The 18,744-nt window shown below is 36.6% G+C and overlaps 1 protein-coding gene across 2 annotated transcripts in view; it reads left to right on the top strand.

Moving 5' to 3' along the window:
• The first annotated feature begins 707 nt into the window (after positions 1–707).
• Positions 708–18,744, top strand: part of PRMT3 (protein arginine methyltransferase 3) — a 69,140-nt gene continuing 51,103 nt past the window's right edge. The window contains exons 1-8 of one of the 2 annotated variants that reach the window (XM_026706444.2): positions 708–854; positions 945–1,098; positions 2,580–2,662; positions 5,083–5,132; positions 5,885–5,987; positions 8,155–8,308; positions 11,273–11,414; positions 13,636–13,701. In XM_026706444.2, the coding sequence (XP_026562229.2) occupies positions 827–854; positions 945–1,098; positions 2,580–2,662; positions 5,083–5,132; positions 5,885–5,987; positions 8,155–8,308; positions 11,273–11,414; positions 13,636–13,701 (780 nt within the window). In that variant the 5' untranslated portion in view covers positions 708–826. The remainder of the gene's footprint in view (positions 855–944; positions 1,099–2,579; positions 2,663–5,082; positions 5,133–5,884; positions 5,988–8,154; positions 8,309–11,272; positions 11,415–13,635; positions 13,702–18,744) is intronic. The other variant, XM_087921260.1, reaches the window with a different exon arrangement.

Raw genomic sequence — 18,744 nt, 5'->3', positions numbered from 1 at the left:
AGGAAGTAACAGTATCATCACCAAAAGTAGTGTAACAATTGGAAATACTACATATGGCAGGAATCAACTTGCCTGGAAATATTTATGTAAGCAAATTATTGAAAATCAAGATTTCTACGACTTCCACTGGCCAATAAAGAAATCCTACCTTCAAATGTTTTTTTTAAAGTAGCAACTGTTTTTTTTTTTACATCTATAGGTTTTTTTCTACAGGTAACGTTTCTAAGCAAATGGATACCTCAATATCATTTGATAAAAAACTAAACGAGGATTTTATAAAGTACAAATTGTACTGTATTTTAATAATTATAATGTAAAAAACAGTAGCTTTTTCTACTTCAAGACAAGAACATTTCAACCACCTAATTATTTTACTCATCAAGCGTGAACAGGCTACGAAATTGACTCCCGGAGAGTTAATTCATGATTCTATAATTTTTAAAAAGCCTGGCGAAATATGCATACAGGTTAAAACGATCTATTTATAAAAAAAAATCTGCAACTTCCTTGGACTTTTGCAATGAAACCAAACGAAATATTGTATGAACAAGGTAAAATTTTAAAAAAGTAATTCCAACTCCCGCACGTTCCTATAGTTTACGCGTATTTTCTCCGTACCTCCGGTGAAATTTGGCCCTCTAAACTCACCGTAGTCATGCGCATTCTCCGCCCCCTCCTCTCTTTCCCTCTCCTATTGGTCGGAAACCGGACACTTTAACCCGGAAGTGAGGGTAAGCTTCTCGCTCCACGTGGGAAAAGTCCGATCAGGGTGTTCTTCTCGTGGGAACTTTCGCCGAAGGGTTTGAACTTTTAGCGGGTTGCAGTTATGAGTGCCGAAGCATCTGCGGCGATCGGTAGGGATCCCCCCCACTCTTTTCTTTCTCTGCAGATTTCCGCAGGTTGAACTCTGGTTCACCGCCCTTTTTTTCCCCTCGCTATGGCAGGCGAAACGGAGGGACCGGCAGGAGGTGACTCGGGGCTTGCTTTGTCGGATAGCGAGAATGAGGGCGCTTGGGAGGAAGAGGAGGATGGTGCCGACGATCCCAGCGCCGAGATGGAGGGACTTTCGCATAGCACTCCCTGCCTTTTCTGCGACAGGTTGGATCCTTTATTCTTTCCTCCAGCCTAACATCATGCGAGTTTCTGCTTTGTCTCTGTTATCTTCTTTCTTTCTCCTTGCTTCAGCAGAGTCCCTAAAGGGATATATAAAAGGACAAAAAAAAAAAAAATCCTGCAATTTAAACCCGCGACAGGAAGCTTGTGTTAAAACGAAAGGCATCTTGACACAACAGCTCCATTCTCTATCTATTTATTTATTTGTCAAACATGTACAAGGTAACAAGTATAAGGATGAACATAAACAAGAACAAAGGAAGTAAATACAGATAAATGGGGACAATAAGACAGGGACAGTAGGCTCAGTGTAACATCTTCTTTAAAAGACAACCCACGCACACAATCTGTCTTCATTCAAAAATTGTTTAATTAGCTGCCCAGAGTTGCTTGGGATAGCAAAATGGGCAGCACATGAATTTAATTGAAATTTAATAAATAACTGGATATTGAACGTACAGTATGCACAACAAAACAAGTGCATATTTTTGCACTTTTTCCACTTTAGAATTTTGCTTGAAATGTGACTTGTTACATGGGTTTCTGCAGAGTTTGGCTGATGATAAAAGCAGGGTTGCAGTCACTGGCTCCAATTTTTTTTGGGGGGGGGGCAAACCCCTAAACATGACCTCTCCTAGTGAAAGTTTTGTAGAGAAGTACAGTAGTCCTGGACTTACGACCACAATTGAGTCCAGAATTTCTGTTACTAGGCGAGACATTTGTTAAAGGAATTCTGCCCCATTTTACGATCTTTCTTGCCACAGATGTTAAGTGAATCACTGTGGTTGTTAAGTAATAACCGTGGTTAAATGAATCCGGCTTCCCCATTGACTTTATTCATCAGAAGATCACACAAAGTGATCACGGGATCCTGGGATTCTGCAACCTATAAACTAGTTGCAAGCATCCGAATTTTGGTCACATGACTATGGGAATGTTGCAATGGTCATAAGTGTGAAAAAGGTCAAAATTCACTTTTTTCAGTGCTGTTGTAACTTTGGGCACTAAATGAACTGTTGTAAGCCGAGAACTGAATGAATGACCCATTGTTCTGTGTCGGAGGCAATAGAAGACTTGAAAACTTCACTCATACCACGTGTATTTCCTTTTTTTCAGATATTGGATTTCTTTTGCATTCAATCATTGTTAGTTTTCACATCTGACTACTGTAATTCTTTCGTTCCCATCCTCGCTGCCTTTCTTTTAGGGATATTATTTACTCTGTACAGTATCTGAGATGTTTATAACATCAATTTGTCACTTCATTTTTTCACCTGATATTTCAGAAACATATTGCTTATTCTTTAATACGTGCTCCAAATTCTGTCTTTCATAATTCCAGAACTATATATTGTGATTTATTTCTACATTATCCTGTTCATGCCTACATTTTAAAAGGTATAAAATTGGTGTGTTTTAATTAATTTTAATAAATTGGTATTTTAAAAATATTGTTTTTTTCTAAGATTTTTCAGTTCAGCTGAAGACAGTTTTTGTCATTGTACTTCAGACCACGGGTTCAGTATTGAGATGATGGTTAAAAAACATCGTAAGTTTATTTCCATATATTGTATAGTTTTCTTTTTTTCATTTTCAAAAGTTGATTAAACTTAAGGCTACAAAAGGAAAAGAAGGGAAAAATTAAAAAAACTAAAAATCTACAAGTATTGTAAAATTAACAACATTTCAAAATTTATTTTCTGAATATTAGAATTGATTGTATCAATTTAAAGTTTTAAGAACATTAAATCTGTTTAAAATAAGGCAGGCAATAATTAACTATGATCAGTATGACAAATTGTTTTAAATGGAAAAGATTACAATAATTTTTCACTAACGAAAAAATTGGCAAATTTAAAACAAAGAGAATAAACATTAGTCTTATATTATACTAAGGTGAAGAAACACACTTTTGATGTGGTATTTATAGGGCAAAAATTGTTTCCAGGTTGAATTAAATTGAATATCAGATGTGTTTTTTAAATATTGATTTTTATGTCTGTGCATATTCCCAGAACTTAATTTACTATTTTCTACAGAAGTTGTTCAGAAATTCTAGTGAAAAGAATAGATGCAATAGTCAAATTGGATTTTTTTTCATATTTGATGGCAATATTGTAAAGCTTAACAATTCAGAAAAAAATATTGATATTGAAATATAACAAATTTTTTAAGATTCAGTTTTCTTCCCAGCTTTTTATTCTTTTTAACTAAACATTTTTAAATCTTCTGTTTATACAAATTAAAATATTAGCTGCTGGTTATTTAGTGCCTTATTTTCAATTCTTATTGGTATTCTTTATACTTACACTTGGTATGCCATTATACTTCTCCAATTCAGGGAATAAAAATTTATGTTTTTGTTAATAAATTCCCAAATATTTAATCCATTTAATAATAATGTTGAAGCCTGCTTTATTGTAGGTAAGTTTTTTTTTTCTTATTTATGGTTCCATTGCCATTTCATTGGGCGTTTTAATCTTTAGTGAAAATAATTGCCAGGTTTTGTTAGGTGCAAATATTAAATGTATGCCTTATTCAGAATGTTTGCCTTACTTGTATAAAAATATTGTCCAGAGTTTGAATGATACTTTATTTAACTTGCTTGTATGTGAAATTCTCTTGATTGGTGGGGATTATCTTTAGAGAAATCCCATTCTAGAATTTAAGGAACAACGACATATTCATGTAAAAATATCCTACACAAATTTCTCTATGTATATTAATGTGTAGAATTTTTAGCATATTCATGTTTGTAGGAAGAATATCTTACCTTGCTATAGAACTTAACATATACTAAATTTGTTGTCATTTGTAAAGTGAGAATATCAATGGAAACAGGTTTTATTTATAAAGTGATTTAGATTGGTTTTTCTGTGAGTAGGAGAATAAAACATTTAAATTGAATTATATGGAAGTATGAAGTGTGAAAAGTAAGCAGTTAAAGTGTTGAAATGGCAGGGGGGGGGGGAGTAAGGTTTAAGCCCACAGAAAATCATAAGGTGACTTTGAGCCAGTTATTCTCCTTCAACTCAATCTCCGTCATAACACTATTGTGGCAAAATAGTAGGATGAAAAACTGTGCAAATTGCCTGGAAGACTTGTATGAAAAGTGGGGCAAATAGCAATGAGTACAATTCAAGATGTTGGTTGTTACAAAAGCCTCTATACCTCTCTGATATATTCCAGCAGAGGGAGCAGGCCACATTCCCAACTCTCAAAATATAGTTAAAGTCACAAGTCCTTCCTGTGATGGATCCCACAGATCTACAATACTCTGCTCCCTCCTTGCGGAGTTAAGATTAATGCCTTAAATAGTGCCATTCCCAGAATCTTTGGGAAATAAGTGCTATTGCAATGTTTGAATATTGGTTACATTATCCAATATTTATGAATGTATCTATTGTTAAAATTTTAACGATCAATTAGGAGCCAGTTTGGTGTAGTTTTTAAGCCAGCAAGCTAGAAACTGGAGGGGCTGTGAATTCTAATCCTGCCTTAGGCACAATGCCAGCTGACTGACTGCCAGTCAACTCTCACCCCTTGAAGAAGCCAATGTTAAGCCATTTCCAAAAATTTGCCAGGGTTAGCTCAAAACAGTCATCAGGAGTCAACATTGACCCAAAGGGATTTGTGCACATTGCACACACATGCACATCAATAGCTGGTCCAGTAGTTATCGGTTGTTTTTCTACTAAGATTGATTTATTTTGCAAGTTGTTAACTGCTAAAAAATTGTGATTGAAATGGCATTCAGATTTTGTAAGTAGCTTAAGTCATTACATTAATAAATAAGCTTTGTTAGTTTTTTAGATAAAGTCAAATATTCCACTTAGTGGAGCAAACTTACAGTTGTACTGAACTTGACAAAGAAAATCAGTACAGAAATAAAATAATGAAAGGAAGTATAAAAACATAAGAGTAAACAGGTTAAAATTCTGATAAATATTTCTGGTTTTCTTCTTTCAGGGCTTGATTTCTATGGCTACATTAAGCTAGTAAACTTTATTAGACTGCAGGTAAGTTTCCAAGTATTTTGTAGAATAGATGTAATGTAAATAATGTTATTTAAATTATTAGAGAGTGGTGAGAAGAATATGTTCTACATTTGGTATTAGGTTTCTGAGAATGCCACTTGAAGGAACTGAGAATGCAAAAAGTAAACCAAATGTGAATGTAAAATCAATTTTTTAAAAAAATATTTATGGTGGATTACTTCACTTAAGAACCATAGTTAATTGGGTCAGCTTATATATATGGTAAATAAGTGTTCATAATATTCTAGACAGTCTGGAAATTTGTAAGTGTTAGCTCACTCTTAATATCCTAACTATTATGAGGACCACGATATTCAATAATGTTTATTGTTTCTAGATCAAATTTTAGAGTTACTTATTGTTAAAACAACTTCTTATTGATGGCAAGCAATGGTTTTGGAAATGATATATTGTATATATGTGTATGTATATTCTTTTTTGGATATTTATTTGTGTCAGAAAATAAGGCATAGTATATGATATAAAATATAAAATACAAGATTAATCTGTAAATGATTTTTCTTTGATGGGAAATTAGGAGCATGATGTATACAAGAACAATAAGAAATTAATAAAGACTGTCTTCAGCAATAAATTAGAGGAAGAATGTATCATTTATAGAATTATGCTACAGGTAGCTTACAAGTCTAACTTTAAAAATTCCAGTTTGTTATTTCTGTCTATGAGTCATTCTTAGGATAATCTGTCACTTCCATGTTCATTTACTATTTCAGAAACCAGATGCAGAGTATGTTAATTCTCTTAGACCTCCATTTCCTTGGGATGAAGATAACTACTTGAAGCCTGTAATAGAAAATGACCTATTACTACAGTTTGGTAAATATTCTTTTCATTTTAAATTTTTGCATAGTATATAACATTGTAAGGAAATTAGTTTATATTTTCAAATGGGAATAGTAACTGTGCTTTAAACTATTTGAAAATAGTAATGTAAAAAACCCGCATGTAAATTAGCTTAGACCATCAGAGGCATTTTAGAGGTATATTTTGATCATTTCCAGCATAGCTCATTCATCATGGTGACCAAGGCTATTACTATTTTTGTTCCATAACCAAGCCAGATGATGATTTAAATTAGTTGCATCCAAGACTGCAAGAAATGAATTAATATTGTCTTGATCTTTTCCAAGAGCAGTACGTTTGATATGAGATAAGAATTGTTCTGGACAATGGAAGCTATCTTTTATCCATAGAGAATATCTCTTCTCTTAAGCAGACCCTAGTTTTCATTTTTTCCTGTTGACTTTAAGTTCTCCTTTTTTTCCACCCATCTTTAATTATGATGGATAGCTTTCAGTTTTCCTGGTGCCAGACAACACATGGCAAATTGCAATGTTATGGATTTTCATGGCCTGCCGTCACCTCGATGGTCCATGAATGTGCGCTATTTGATCTCAAACAGAGGGCCATTGACTTAGCATTGCAAGCAAACTTTCCAGCTCTATCCAGAAACACTTTCTCGAGCCACTTTGCACATCATCTCTAACCAGCTGGAATACCTTAACTGCATAATGATCCCAATGTTCAGAAGGGCCTCATCCCTAGCCAGATTCAGTGCTCTTCCAACAGCTATTGCTGAAAGAAGATATGAAAAGATCCCCCTTTGAACAAAGACTATGTTAATGTGATGGAGGAATAATTGAAACAATTAAATGTGTTATTCGGTATTGTCCTTCCTATGCCGGTGCTCACCAGGATTTTTTACTAAAATCTTTACTAAATACCCTGGTCATTCTGATCTGTTTTATCTTAAGATGTTATTGGATCAGTTTGATTTTATTTTCTGGCCCACAGCCATGTATTGTTCTCTAGTTTATGCAGTATGGTATAGCATTTATTCTAATCTGTTTTAGATATTTTATTTCTTTTTTCCTTTTGACACTGGTTAATTGTGACTTCGGTGTTTTATCTGCTGGTCGGTGACAGAATAAAGACTGTTAGATTGATTGTTGGTAGAGTATTGTACTACTGTACTTGTTGTGGATCTCCAGCAGCCGGTGCAAATGGCAGAGGTATCAGACAATGAGGATGAAAGGGAACCAGTCAGGGATTTTGGCGAGGACTTGGACGAGGGTCCTGTATTCGATGCAGGGATGGCGCCAGGACCATTTGAGAGTGGGGTGCTGCCTTCGGAACCTTTGGAGTCTGGCAGCTACGAAGCAGAGGACCCCGGGGAGCCTATTCCGAGTGCACATGTGCACAGGGCTGCTAGAAGGAGAGAGCAGCTGAAGCAGCAGGGGCAACTCGGGAGTAAGGCTGGGAGGTGATTGCCCCTCCCATCAGGGATAAAAGTCAGCCCTCGGTGACATGCTCTTTGCAGGAAGCAAGTTCATTAGATTCTGGTTCCTCATTGAAGCCTTGTGAACTCTGGTTTGTCTTTGCTGGAACTTCTGTCGGTTTACATCCTAAGTAATTGGACTTCTGTTTCTTGGCAGCCTTCTACAACCCTGAAAGGCATGAACTTATCTCAGAGAATTGTGTCTAATGAGTTTTGGCTGGGAATGCAAGAAATTCCCAGCGCTGCATTAAAATAGGTTTGATTTTACACGCAGTTTGTGCTTCCTTAATTTGGACGAAGCCTGGGTCAGAACATTACTAAGTAAAAGTATGTAAAGGAAGGTCACTCCTGAATATATGTGTTGTGTTGTAATGATATGTGGGAATGCTCTTGGAAGACAGTAGGAAAAGCTGGAGACTGACAACTGGGGTGCAGAAGATCTCTCAAACCAGAGAAGCAATGGCATGGGAAATGTTTCAGAAGGGATCCCAGTTGTTAAAAAGAAAACAAGAGGGGAAAATATTTTCAGTCTCGCGAGGTTCTGTTAAATGGAACCTTATAATAAATATAGAGCTAGTGTTTCCGGCTATGCTTCTTGTCTGGACTGCCTTTCAAAACTATCATACATTTAGGAAACATGGTCAGTATCCATTCTTATTTAAGTTCCATTCCAGATTTGTACAAATATTTGTGTTTTATTTCCAGATGTAGAAGACCTTCTTGATTCTTCCAGTATCTCCTGTCCTAATGGAGTATCTGAGGCTTCGTCTCTCCTTGAATGCTTGAAAAATGCTGAACACAGAACTGAATTGGCAGAAACTGCATTGGCCAGAGCCCAAGATGATCTACAGAAAATGAGGTAATCATTTTGAATAATGCACTTTTTTGTTCAAAATCTGGAACTAAAGGTTAAACTTAGTTGAACTAAGACAAAGAGTATGATATTTAGTGTATTAAAGAGAAGAAAAACCGAACAATTTTTCATTTAATGAATGGATCAATAAGAAGGAAATATTTTTTACAAAATTGGATTCAACTAAGCTTTGTAAAACACAGTCTCCTGTTGTTTAAATAATACAATAAAAATAAACTTGGCAAATAGGAAATAGCAAGAGACTTATTAGACAGTGAAAAGGGAATATGGACTGGATAGCATTATCATCAAGTGGATACGTAGGTAGCATGAAAATCAAAGTCAGAATGTTCTCATTGAACTAGAGGTTTGTTTTGAGTAAGCGCCTAAAGATTCAGTCCTAAGCTTGCATTTTTCAGTACTTTTATTAGTGTTGGAAGAAGAGAAAGCGTGAGTGAAAGCTTCTCACATTTTGCAAATAAGGCAAAACTAGATGGACTATCTGGTACCCTAGAAAACAAATGACATTCACGACAATTTGTATAAGCTAGCGCAATGTCCTGAAAGTCATAAATGAGGTTCAACAGAGAGAGATATTAAATTCTTCATTTAAGGTCAAAGGCACAGATATAGGGTTGGGGGAGGATGTCTGGCTTAATTACAGTGCTTATGAAAAGGGTGTTTGAATAGCAATTAACTGCAAAGCTGTATGTATAAGAAATATATCATTAGAAAAAAGTCATTTTTAGGCTTCAATAGTAGAAGTATAATTTCCAAAACACAAAAAATAATTGTTCTGATTTATTCTTTGGTGAAATTTAATACTGAGTATGTCTAGTTCTGGTTGGCACATTTTAAGAAGGATTTAGACAAATTTGAATATGATGGAAGGCCACTAAGGATGATCAGGGGACTAGAAACTAAATCTTACAAGAGATCAAGAAATTATGAATATGTAACGATGATAAGACTGAATAGGATTATAACATCTTCAAATACCTGAATAATATCAGAAAGTCAGAACAGGTTCCTCATAATTCAAGAATGCATGTTGTTTTAATGGAGCTAAGCTATTGGAAGACAGATTCTGATTTAATGCTGAAAGAACTTAATAACTCTAAAAGCAATTTACCAGTAGAAATAATTACCGTGAAAGCAGTGCTGTCCCTTTCATTGGACGAGTTCAACTGGAGGCTAGATACTTGTGTTTTAATTTAGGTTTCTGTATGGATTGGACTTGATGCCTAAGTAGAGCATTCCAGCTCAGATTTTTTGAATAGAGAATTGCTAAATCAATTCTTCCTGTTCTTTTATTTGGATCAGTCCTGAGACAGGAGTATTTTGAGTCACAAAATTGATTAAAATATCTATTCTGAACTCACAGACTGATGACGACTCTTGTACTTTCGTACCCCTTCATTAACTAGAACGTACGTAGGGAGTCAGCAGGTGACCAGACGTCATCCTGTCAGCAACTCTCATCAGTATGGCCAGTAGTCAGGGATGTTGAAATTGATCAGTGTCAATAGTCTCATCCAAATATTTTTGTTGCTATAAAAAGTACAGACTGGCACATCCTAGACAGCTACCCTTAATCCTGCTTTACAGGAAGAGAATCAGATGCCCAAGGCTGCATCAAAACACATTTAAAATGTTTTAGTTATAGGCTAGAGGGGAAGTCAGAAATCATCCTAGAAGGCATTGGCAAACATTTCTGTACTTTTGCCAGAAAAATCACAAGAGTAAGTCCAGTTCATTACCAAGAGTTAAGATTTATTTGAAGTAGACTTGTCTGTAAAATATTAGAATAGCTTCTGTTCCACATTCTAGTTACTTTATATATTCTGAAATTATAGCTATTGTTCCTTCAAGTAGTACTTTTATTTTTAAAAAATTGACTTTTGGACTATTGTGTTCTTAAACCACTCAATAAGGATTCACTGTTGCCTTGTAGACTTTCATTGTTTTTGTAGCAAAAAGACGATGCTGGAAAATAATACTAATTGTTTAAGTGCCTTTAAAATGTTAATTTCTCCACTATTGTGGTCCTGTATTTATCTTCTACTTTTTCTTTATTGCTTGCTATTCCTTGAAATATTATTATTTTCAAAGGTTGCTAAATTACTTTAAAATAATTGGACAAAGATTTCCTAATACCAACTGGATTATTTGGAGTCTATGCCCTGCTATTTTATGTTTTCTGAAAGCAGCTTTTAAAACATTATTATCTTAATATACATTTGCTGTACTACAGCTAGAATTGCGTGTGTATCTTTGAGTCATTATTGACTCCTGATGCCTACCTGGACTCAACCCTGCAGTTTTCTTGGCAAGGTTTTTTGGAGATAGTTTGCCGTTGCCTTCTGCTTCTTGGGTTGAGAGAGAGTCTTGGCTCAAGGTCACCCAGTTGATTTTGTGTCTGAGGCAAGACTAGAACTCATAGTGTTAAGACCAATTGAAACGCAGTCTTTCCATTCCCATCACTACCACCATCTAATCTCAATTGTCAATAACTGTCCTTCCGTTTCCCACAGCATCCAATACAACTGGTGCTTCCAGGATGGGAAGTGAAACTTCTTCTTTTTTCCTCAAAAAAATCAGTCAAGTTGCCTTTTCAAAAATAAAAACCACTTTTGATACAACTGGATGACTGAGAATCTTCATAGGCATTTGATTGGAACTCATAGTTTCCCAGTATCTAACCTAGTGTCTTAACCACTAACCAAATTGACTCTCATAGTTAGAATTGAGTAGAATTGAAACAACCAGATATAGTTTTTCATGCCCTGTAATGTCAAAAAATACTGATGTTGAAACACTCAAAAGAATTCCAAGCAACTTTCAATGCAGTAGCCAGCAGAGGGAGCTTCAGCATGTGGAAGGCACCAAATAGCACAGTATACAACCTATATACTGCCTTTTTATAGTTCTTGTACTATGTCTTGAGGGTATGTTTCAAATTGATTACAGGCAATTTGCGCAGGATTTGGTGATGAACACAGAAATCGGAAGTAGTTCCTCTGCCAGCACGACTGGGAACTTAAAGGAGAATGAGGAAGATGTTTACTTCAGCTCATACGGGCACTTTGGGATCCATGAAGAAATGCTAAAGGTTAGGAAAGGAACAGAAGCATGTCTTTATGGTGAGAAAGATGGAAGGGAGGCTGTTTCCCCATATGTATACTGCAATACAGCTGCATTTTTAACCCTATCCACACTAGATTGTTATCCTGGTGAAGCTCAGGTAAAAATGCAAGGAAAAAAGTGAACAAAATAATAAGGGAAACACGCACATGTAAAAACACAGATCAAAATCTAAAGGCCTCCTCATGTGCTGCTTTGGTTGTTCCCCACCGCCAAGATTTACAGATTCCCTTCAGTTGGATAGGAATTCATTGATTGCTTTGATAGTTGATAGCTAATATAGATTTATAAACACAATAGAAAAAACTCTGGAGGCAAATTCTCCGGTAATATCTTAATATTAAATAATTGAGGTAATTTAACTAACCTTGTGATTAAATTTTGACAATTGTGCATGTGCCAGCCTTTGGGATTTTGACTACTTTAGTGCCAGCATTTACATTGCAGCATTTGCTTGTCAGTATGTAACGAGTACAGAAAAAGAAATGTCAAAACAAAGGGACTATCCTATGGATAATACGGATTCACATTCCACGGTGAGCCTGGTTCCCCCATAATTTTAACTGCTCAACCACGATTTATAAATTACAGTGGCTAGATTTCTGTGTCAGCTGAGCTACAGATGAACAATCAACTGTATAAGTTAAAACCTTGGCTAGGTAAGAGAATACTGGTAAAATACCTTCTTGCTTAAGCAAATACTGGAGGGCTGCACAGTACTGTTAGGGTGAACAGTTTCAAGATTTTCAGACGTGTAGCCTAAGGTCCAGTACTTCCACAGCACCATCTGTGCATAGAATTGAGCTTTAAGTTCGAAGCTGCATAATATTTGTGACCTTACAGTGTATTCTCTTGTGTTTAAAATAGGGCATATTTAATAAACAAGATGCTCTGAAACAATGCTGCTGGAATCAGATAAGTACTGTTGAATAAAGAGATGGCTTAATTACCTGGCAGAAGCTAATTTAAGCAGCTTTCTAGATATGCCCAAGGGTGAGAGTACCTGAGTTGTCAAACAGTGAAATCCGTATCATTGCATGGCTGATGAAGAACAGCCAATTCCACATCCTTGTTCTTTGAGTAATGTAGAGCAGGCATTCCTGTGGACCGCAGCAAGTAAGAAGGTTCACAAATGAGAGCAGAATAGTGGGGGGGTTTTAGACAGTTGAATTTGAAATTCACTAAAAAAATTAATTTACATTATTTATGTATAAAGTAATAATTTTAAGCCCCTCAAGTTCTGATCAATCAGTCTCAATCTTGAAAGGCATTGATATAGATATGTATGCTTAATTCCTAAAAGCAGGTTTTGGAATGTAGCTTTCTATCTGCTGCAGGGAATTGTACTTTTGTCCTTTTGGTATTTCATCTCGTGGTGCAGTATCTGATTTGTATGCAAGGAGAAGTTCACACCTTTTTTTTAGTTGTTCTTTTTATATATATATTTCTAAACCTGCATTTGCAAGCAGCTAAAAATAGGATCCCAGGCACTGTTTGCCTTTTGTTTGCTGATTGGTTCTCCAGCCATTTACACAGATAGTAAAGCATATGGTTTTCTGGTCGTTTGTCTATCTGCCCACATTTATTAAAGGGAATGATGTTAACTGCTAAACAGGTTATAGAATCAGTTCTAACACAGGGTATTATCCTAGATCAAGCGTGCAAACTGGAAAACTGCCACTACTTTGCACACTGCAAAGTGCCTTGCACAACTTCTATGAGTTACTTAGTTTTGTATCTTTTTAGCTTTATATATGTTAGCCTCAGCAAAAGCTAAGAAATAAGTGGGTAGGTGTGCATCCTGAATATCAAATTAAGACTAGTATTTTATTAATTTTACAACGTTGTATTACATTGCTTGAAAAATTAGAGAATGTCAATGAAAAAGAAGATACATATGTTATTTCCTTACAAACAGAGCGGATAAATAATTATCCTAGTATGTTTAACATTTCCACATTTCACTCAGGTCTGATCATTTTGTTGCTGCTGTCTAAAAAACTCTTAGAAATTCCGTAACACTTTCTCGATAAAATACTATTTTTTTCACATTCCAATGCCTGTTTGTACTTAAAATATTGCTTTTGTTAGATGGGTTAAGGAATAACTGCTAGGTGATGAACTTTTGATATAACTATCATTGGCCAATGAATAGCAGTCAGTGCTCAGAATGCTTTTTTTTTTAATAGGATAGAGTGCGTACTGAAAGTTATCGTGACTTCATATATTTAAACCCACACATCTTTAGAGATAAGGTAAGTGAGCTGGCTTTAAAGCTGTTAATGTATTTGTAGCATGTGATGTGCTAAGGTAATAAAAGTCTCCTGGATTGGATTCCTTCTACAATTGGGATACTGAATCTTTTTGACAAGGCTTTGATTGAATGTACTAAAGTCCTATTACATGGAGAGCATTATTCAGTTGCAGGAGGGTGCAGAATACTGATAAGAGAAATGCTGATCAGCATTGTCATTGTTCAGTGTGCTGTCATGAGTATTCATTAATTTTAATGACAAGGTTTTGTTGAGCCTTTTCTTGTTTGCTCTTCTTAAGTGGTATCTGAAATAAGTGTGTGAACGTTTACCAATCTAAAATCTACCACAAATGAATTTCTAACCTGTGTGTTGTATGATAGAAAGTTTCATGAAGTCCCCTGAGGTACTGGCTTCTGAAAAGAGTTCAGATCCCAGTGTTTTGTTTGAGTGAAACCCATATAAATAATAAGTTTATAAAAAACATTAGCAAGTACTGCCTTTGTATGGGACTAAATCTGGCTTCTGTGTGGGGAATTAAGGAGAAATTTCCTGACAGTAAGAATAGTTAATAGTGGAATGGCCTGCCTTCAGTAGCTGTGCGTGCTCCAAACACTGGAGGCTTATATGAGATTGGTCAGCCACTTGTCTGGAATGGTATAGGGCCATGATGGCGAACCTATGGCACGCATGCCGGAAGTGGCACGCAAGAGGTTGCCTGAAAGAGCCCCATTGCGTCCCTCTGCCAGCCAGCTGATTGTCGGGTATCTGCCGTGCATGAATGGGGGGAAATACGCATGTGGGAGATATGCGTGCATGTGCAGAGGCGTGCAGTGTGGGGGGTCGTGCGCACATACGCAGGGGGTGGGGGGAGTCACGCACATTGTATTATGGGTGTAGGCATGCAAGTGCGCGCACACAAGCGCACTTTTGACACGCAACATAGAAAAGGTTCGCCATCACAGGTATAGGGCATTCTGCTTGGGCAGGACTAAAAGACCTTCAAGGTCCCTTCCAACACTGTTATTCTGTAAATTATGCAATAAGAGTAAACAATAGGAAAGGAAGATCCAGACTGTATATGCCATTGCATATTCAGACTTTATTCATATCATCCTTTGCCTCTGAAAGGATCCTTTTCTCACATTGATTGGCTCTTGATGCACACTTAGAAATTATCTTCAGGGAAAGTATATCTTCTTCCAATCCAAAGTACATAGTTGCAACAGATTTAACAGATAATCAGAGTTGGAAGGCACCTTGTAGGTCATCTAGTCCAACCCCCCGCCCAAACGGGAGACCCTACACCATTTCTGACAAATGGCAGTCCAATCTCTTCTTGAAAGTCTCAAGTGATGAAGCTCCCACAACTTCTGAAGGCAAGCTGTTCCATTGGTTGATTGTTCTCACTGTCAGAAAGTTTCTCCTTATTTCCAGGTTAAATCTCTCCTTGTTCAGTTTCCATCCATTATTCCTTGTCTGGCCTACAGGAGCTTTAGAAAATAGCTTGACCCCTTCCTCCCTGTGGCAGCCCCTCAAATATTGGAAGACTGCTATCATGTCTCCCCGGTCCTTCTCTTTACTAGACTAGCCAAGCCCAGTTCCTGCAACCGTTCATTGTATGTTTTAGCCTCCAGTCCCCTAATGATCCTGGTTGCTCTTCTCTGTACTTTTTATAGAGTCTCAACATCTTTTTTATAATGTGGTGAACAAAACTGGATGCAGTACTCTAGGTCTAGTCTTACTAAGGCTTTATAGAGTGGTATTAGTATTTCCCTTGATCTTGACTGTATCCCTCTGTTAATACAGTTTAGGATTGCTTTAGCTTTTGGGGCTGCTGCTGCTGCACACTGCTGGCTCATATTTAGCTGGTTGTCCACTAAGACTCCAAGATCCCTCTCACAGTTATTGCTATTGAGCCTGGTTTCACCCAGTCTCTATGTGTACTTTTGGTTTTTCTTACCTAAGTGCAGGACTTGACTTTTCTCTACATTGAATTTCATTTTGTTAGATATGGCCCAGTGTTCTAGTCTGTCAAGATCCATCTGGATCTTGAACCTATCTTCTTGGGTGTTAGTTATTCCTGCCAGCTTAGTGTCATCTACAAATTTGGTAAGTTCCCCTTCTATTCCCTCATTTAAGTCGTCAATGAAGATATTGAAGAGTACTGGGCCTAAGACAGAACCTTGTGGCACCCCACTGCTTACTTCCCTCCATGTAGACTTAGACCCATTAAGGAATTCTCATTGAGTATGGTTTGTCAGCCAGTTGTGAGTCCATCTAGTAGTGGTGCTATCTATTCCATTTTTTTCTAGCTTACTAAGAAGTAGGTTGTGGTCTACTTTGTCAGATGCCTTGCTGAAATCTAAATATATTATGTCCACAGTATTTTGCCAGTCTACTAATTTAGTCACTATATTGAAAAATGAAATAAGATTGGTTTGGCATGATCTGTTTTTAACAAATCCATGCTGACTGCTAGTTATTACTTTACTTGTTTCTAGATATTGGCAGATTTTTTTTTATTATATTTTCCAGTATCTTCCCAGATATTGATGTTAGGCTGATTGGTCTATAGTTTCCCGGATCTGTTTTTTTTTTTTTTGGAAGATGGGAACCACATCAGCTCTTTTCCAGTCCTCTGTTAGTTCCCCGGTGCTCCAGGATTTTTGAAAGATATGGTGCAGTGGTTCTGAGATGACCTCTCCTTTAAAACTCTGGGATGTAATCCATCAGGCCCCGCTGATGGATTACATCCCAGAGTTTTAAAGGAGAGGTCATCTCAGAACCCCTTTTTCATCAAGATCAGAGAGGTGTTCTCTTACTATTTGTTTGCTTATTTTAACTTTTATTTCTGGTCTGTCTTTTACAGTTATATTTTTGGTGGGCTGAGTTATAGTTTCTTTTTGCGTGAAGAGGGATGCAAAGAATGAGTTAAGCAGTTCTGCTTTCTCTCTGTTGCCTGTTATTTCCTTGCCATCTTCTCTCTTTAGTGGACCGACTGTTTCCTTGATTTTTTTTTCTTGTTATTTATATGTTGGAAGAAACTTTTTTTATTATCTTTTACTTTTGTTGCAAGTCTTTGTTTGTTCTGAGCCTTTGCTATCCTGACTTTGTCTTTGCAGATTTTGGCTTTCTGCTGATATTCTGCCTTAGTTGCATGTCCTTCTTTCCATATTTTGTACTTGTCCCTTTTTCCCTTTCAATTTGCCAAAGAGATCTTTGTGTAGCCATGCTGGTTTCTTCTTGGATTTCTTGTTTTTCTTTCTCAGTGGTATTGTGCTGGTGTCTATTTAGCATAGCATAACTAAATGTCTATGGATATTCTCAGTCATCCAGGCCATGGTTGTCCCAAAGGTGTTTTTCCAGGAGACAAGTAGATTTTCTTTTCTCTGAAGACATTTTGCTTCTCATCCAAGAAGCTTCTTCAGCTCTGACTGGATGGTGGAGAATGTAAGGATTTATATTCCCTGCAGAAAGCTGTCATTTGCACCACTCAAGTGACCCTAAGGACATAGATAAACCTCCAAGTGATGTCAATGACTCTCTAAAAAGAATGCAAATGACCATGTCTGCAAAGAATATAAATCCTTCCATTCCCCAACATCCAGTTTCTTGGATAAGAAGTGAAATGTCTTGAAAAAATAAAGTCCAGTTACCTCCTGAAAATACACCTTTGGGATATATCTTCTTCTATACATTATTTATTTCATTTTCTGGAAGGAATTGTACCTTGGAAATTGCAGTTAAAATATGTGTTTTATTTTTTAAGACTTTGGTAACAAAGGATACTCTGGGAACTTTTCTTTAATTTAATTATGCTAAGTGTATAATCTAGACTCCTTCTGTTGAGCAAAGAGGAATATAGAATAGAATAGAATAGAATTCTTTATTGGCCAAGTGTGATTGGACACACAAGGAATTTGCCTTGGTGCAAATACACTCAGTATACATAAAAGAAAAGATACATTTGTCAAGTATCATTGTACAACACTTAATGATAGTCATAGGGTACAATAAGCAATCAAATCATACTAAGAAACAGTCAGTATAAATTGTAAGGATACAGGCAACAAAGTTACAGTCATACAGTCACAAGTGGGAGGGGATGGGTGATAAGGAGTGATGAGAAGATTAACAGTAATAGTAGTGCAGACTTTGTAATAGTTGAACAGTGTTGAGGGAATTATTTATTTAGCAGAAGTGATGGCTTTTGGGAAAAAACTGTACTTGTGTCTAGTTGTTCTGGTGTGCAGTACTCTATAGTGTTGTTTTGAGGGAAGGAGTTGAAACAGTTTATGTCCAGAATGTGAGGGGTCTGTAAATATTTTCACAGCCCTCTTTGACTCGTGCAGTATACAGGTCCTCAATTGAAGGCAGGTTGGTAGTAATTGTTTTTTCTTTAGTCCTAATTATCCTCTGAAGTCTCTGTCTGTCCTGTTGGGTTGCAGAACCAAACCAGACAGTTATAGAGATGTAGATGATAGACTCAATGATTCCTCTGTAGAACTGTATCAGCAGCTCCTTGGGCATTTTGAGCTTTTTGAATTGGCACAGAAAAAACATTCTTTGATGTGCTTTTTTGATGACGTTTTTAATGTTAGGTGTCCATTTTAGGTCATGTGATATAGTAGAACCTAGAAATTTGAAGGTCTCTACTGTTGATACTGTGTTGTCTAGTATTGTAAGAGGTGGTAGTATGGGAGGGTTTCTTCTAAAGTCTACCACCATTTCTACTGTTTTGAGTATGTTCAGTTCCAGATTGTTTCGGTTACACCAAGAGGCAAGTTGTATAACCTCCTGTAAGCAGATTCGTCCTCTCGATTGAGACCAATCACTGTTGTGTCATCAGCAAACTTCGGTATTTTAACAGATGGATCGTTTGAGATGCAGTCATTAGTATATAGGGAGAAGAGAAGTGGAGAAAGCACACAGCTGGGGGTGTGTGTGTGGCTGTGCTAATTGTACAGGTATCAGATGTGATTCTGCCTAGCTTCACCTGCTGCTTCCTGTCTGTTATTAACCCTGATCTTATGTGTGCCACTT

This window comes from Pseudonaja textilis, chromosome 1 (assembly GCF_049901715.1).
Source record: "Pseudonaja textilis isolate UNSWEBS1 chromosome 1, rPseTex1.2, whole genome shotgun sequence".
Classification (NCBI taxonomy): Eukaryota; Metazoa; Chordata; class Lepidosauria; order Squamata; family Elapidae; genus Pseudonaja; species Pseudonaja textilis.
This window is presented reverse-complemented; position numbering and strand designations above follow the sequence as displayed.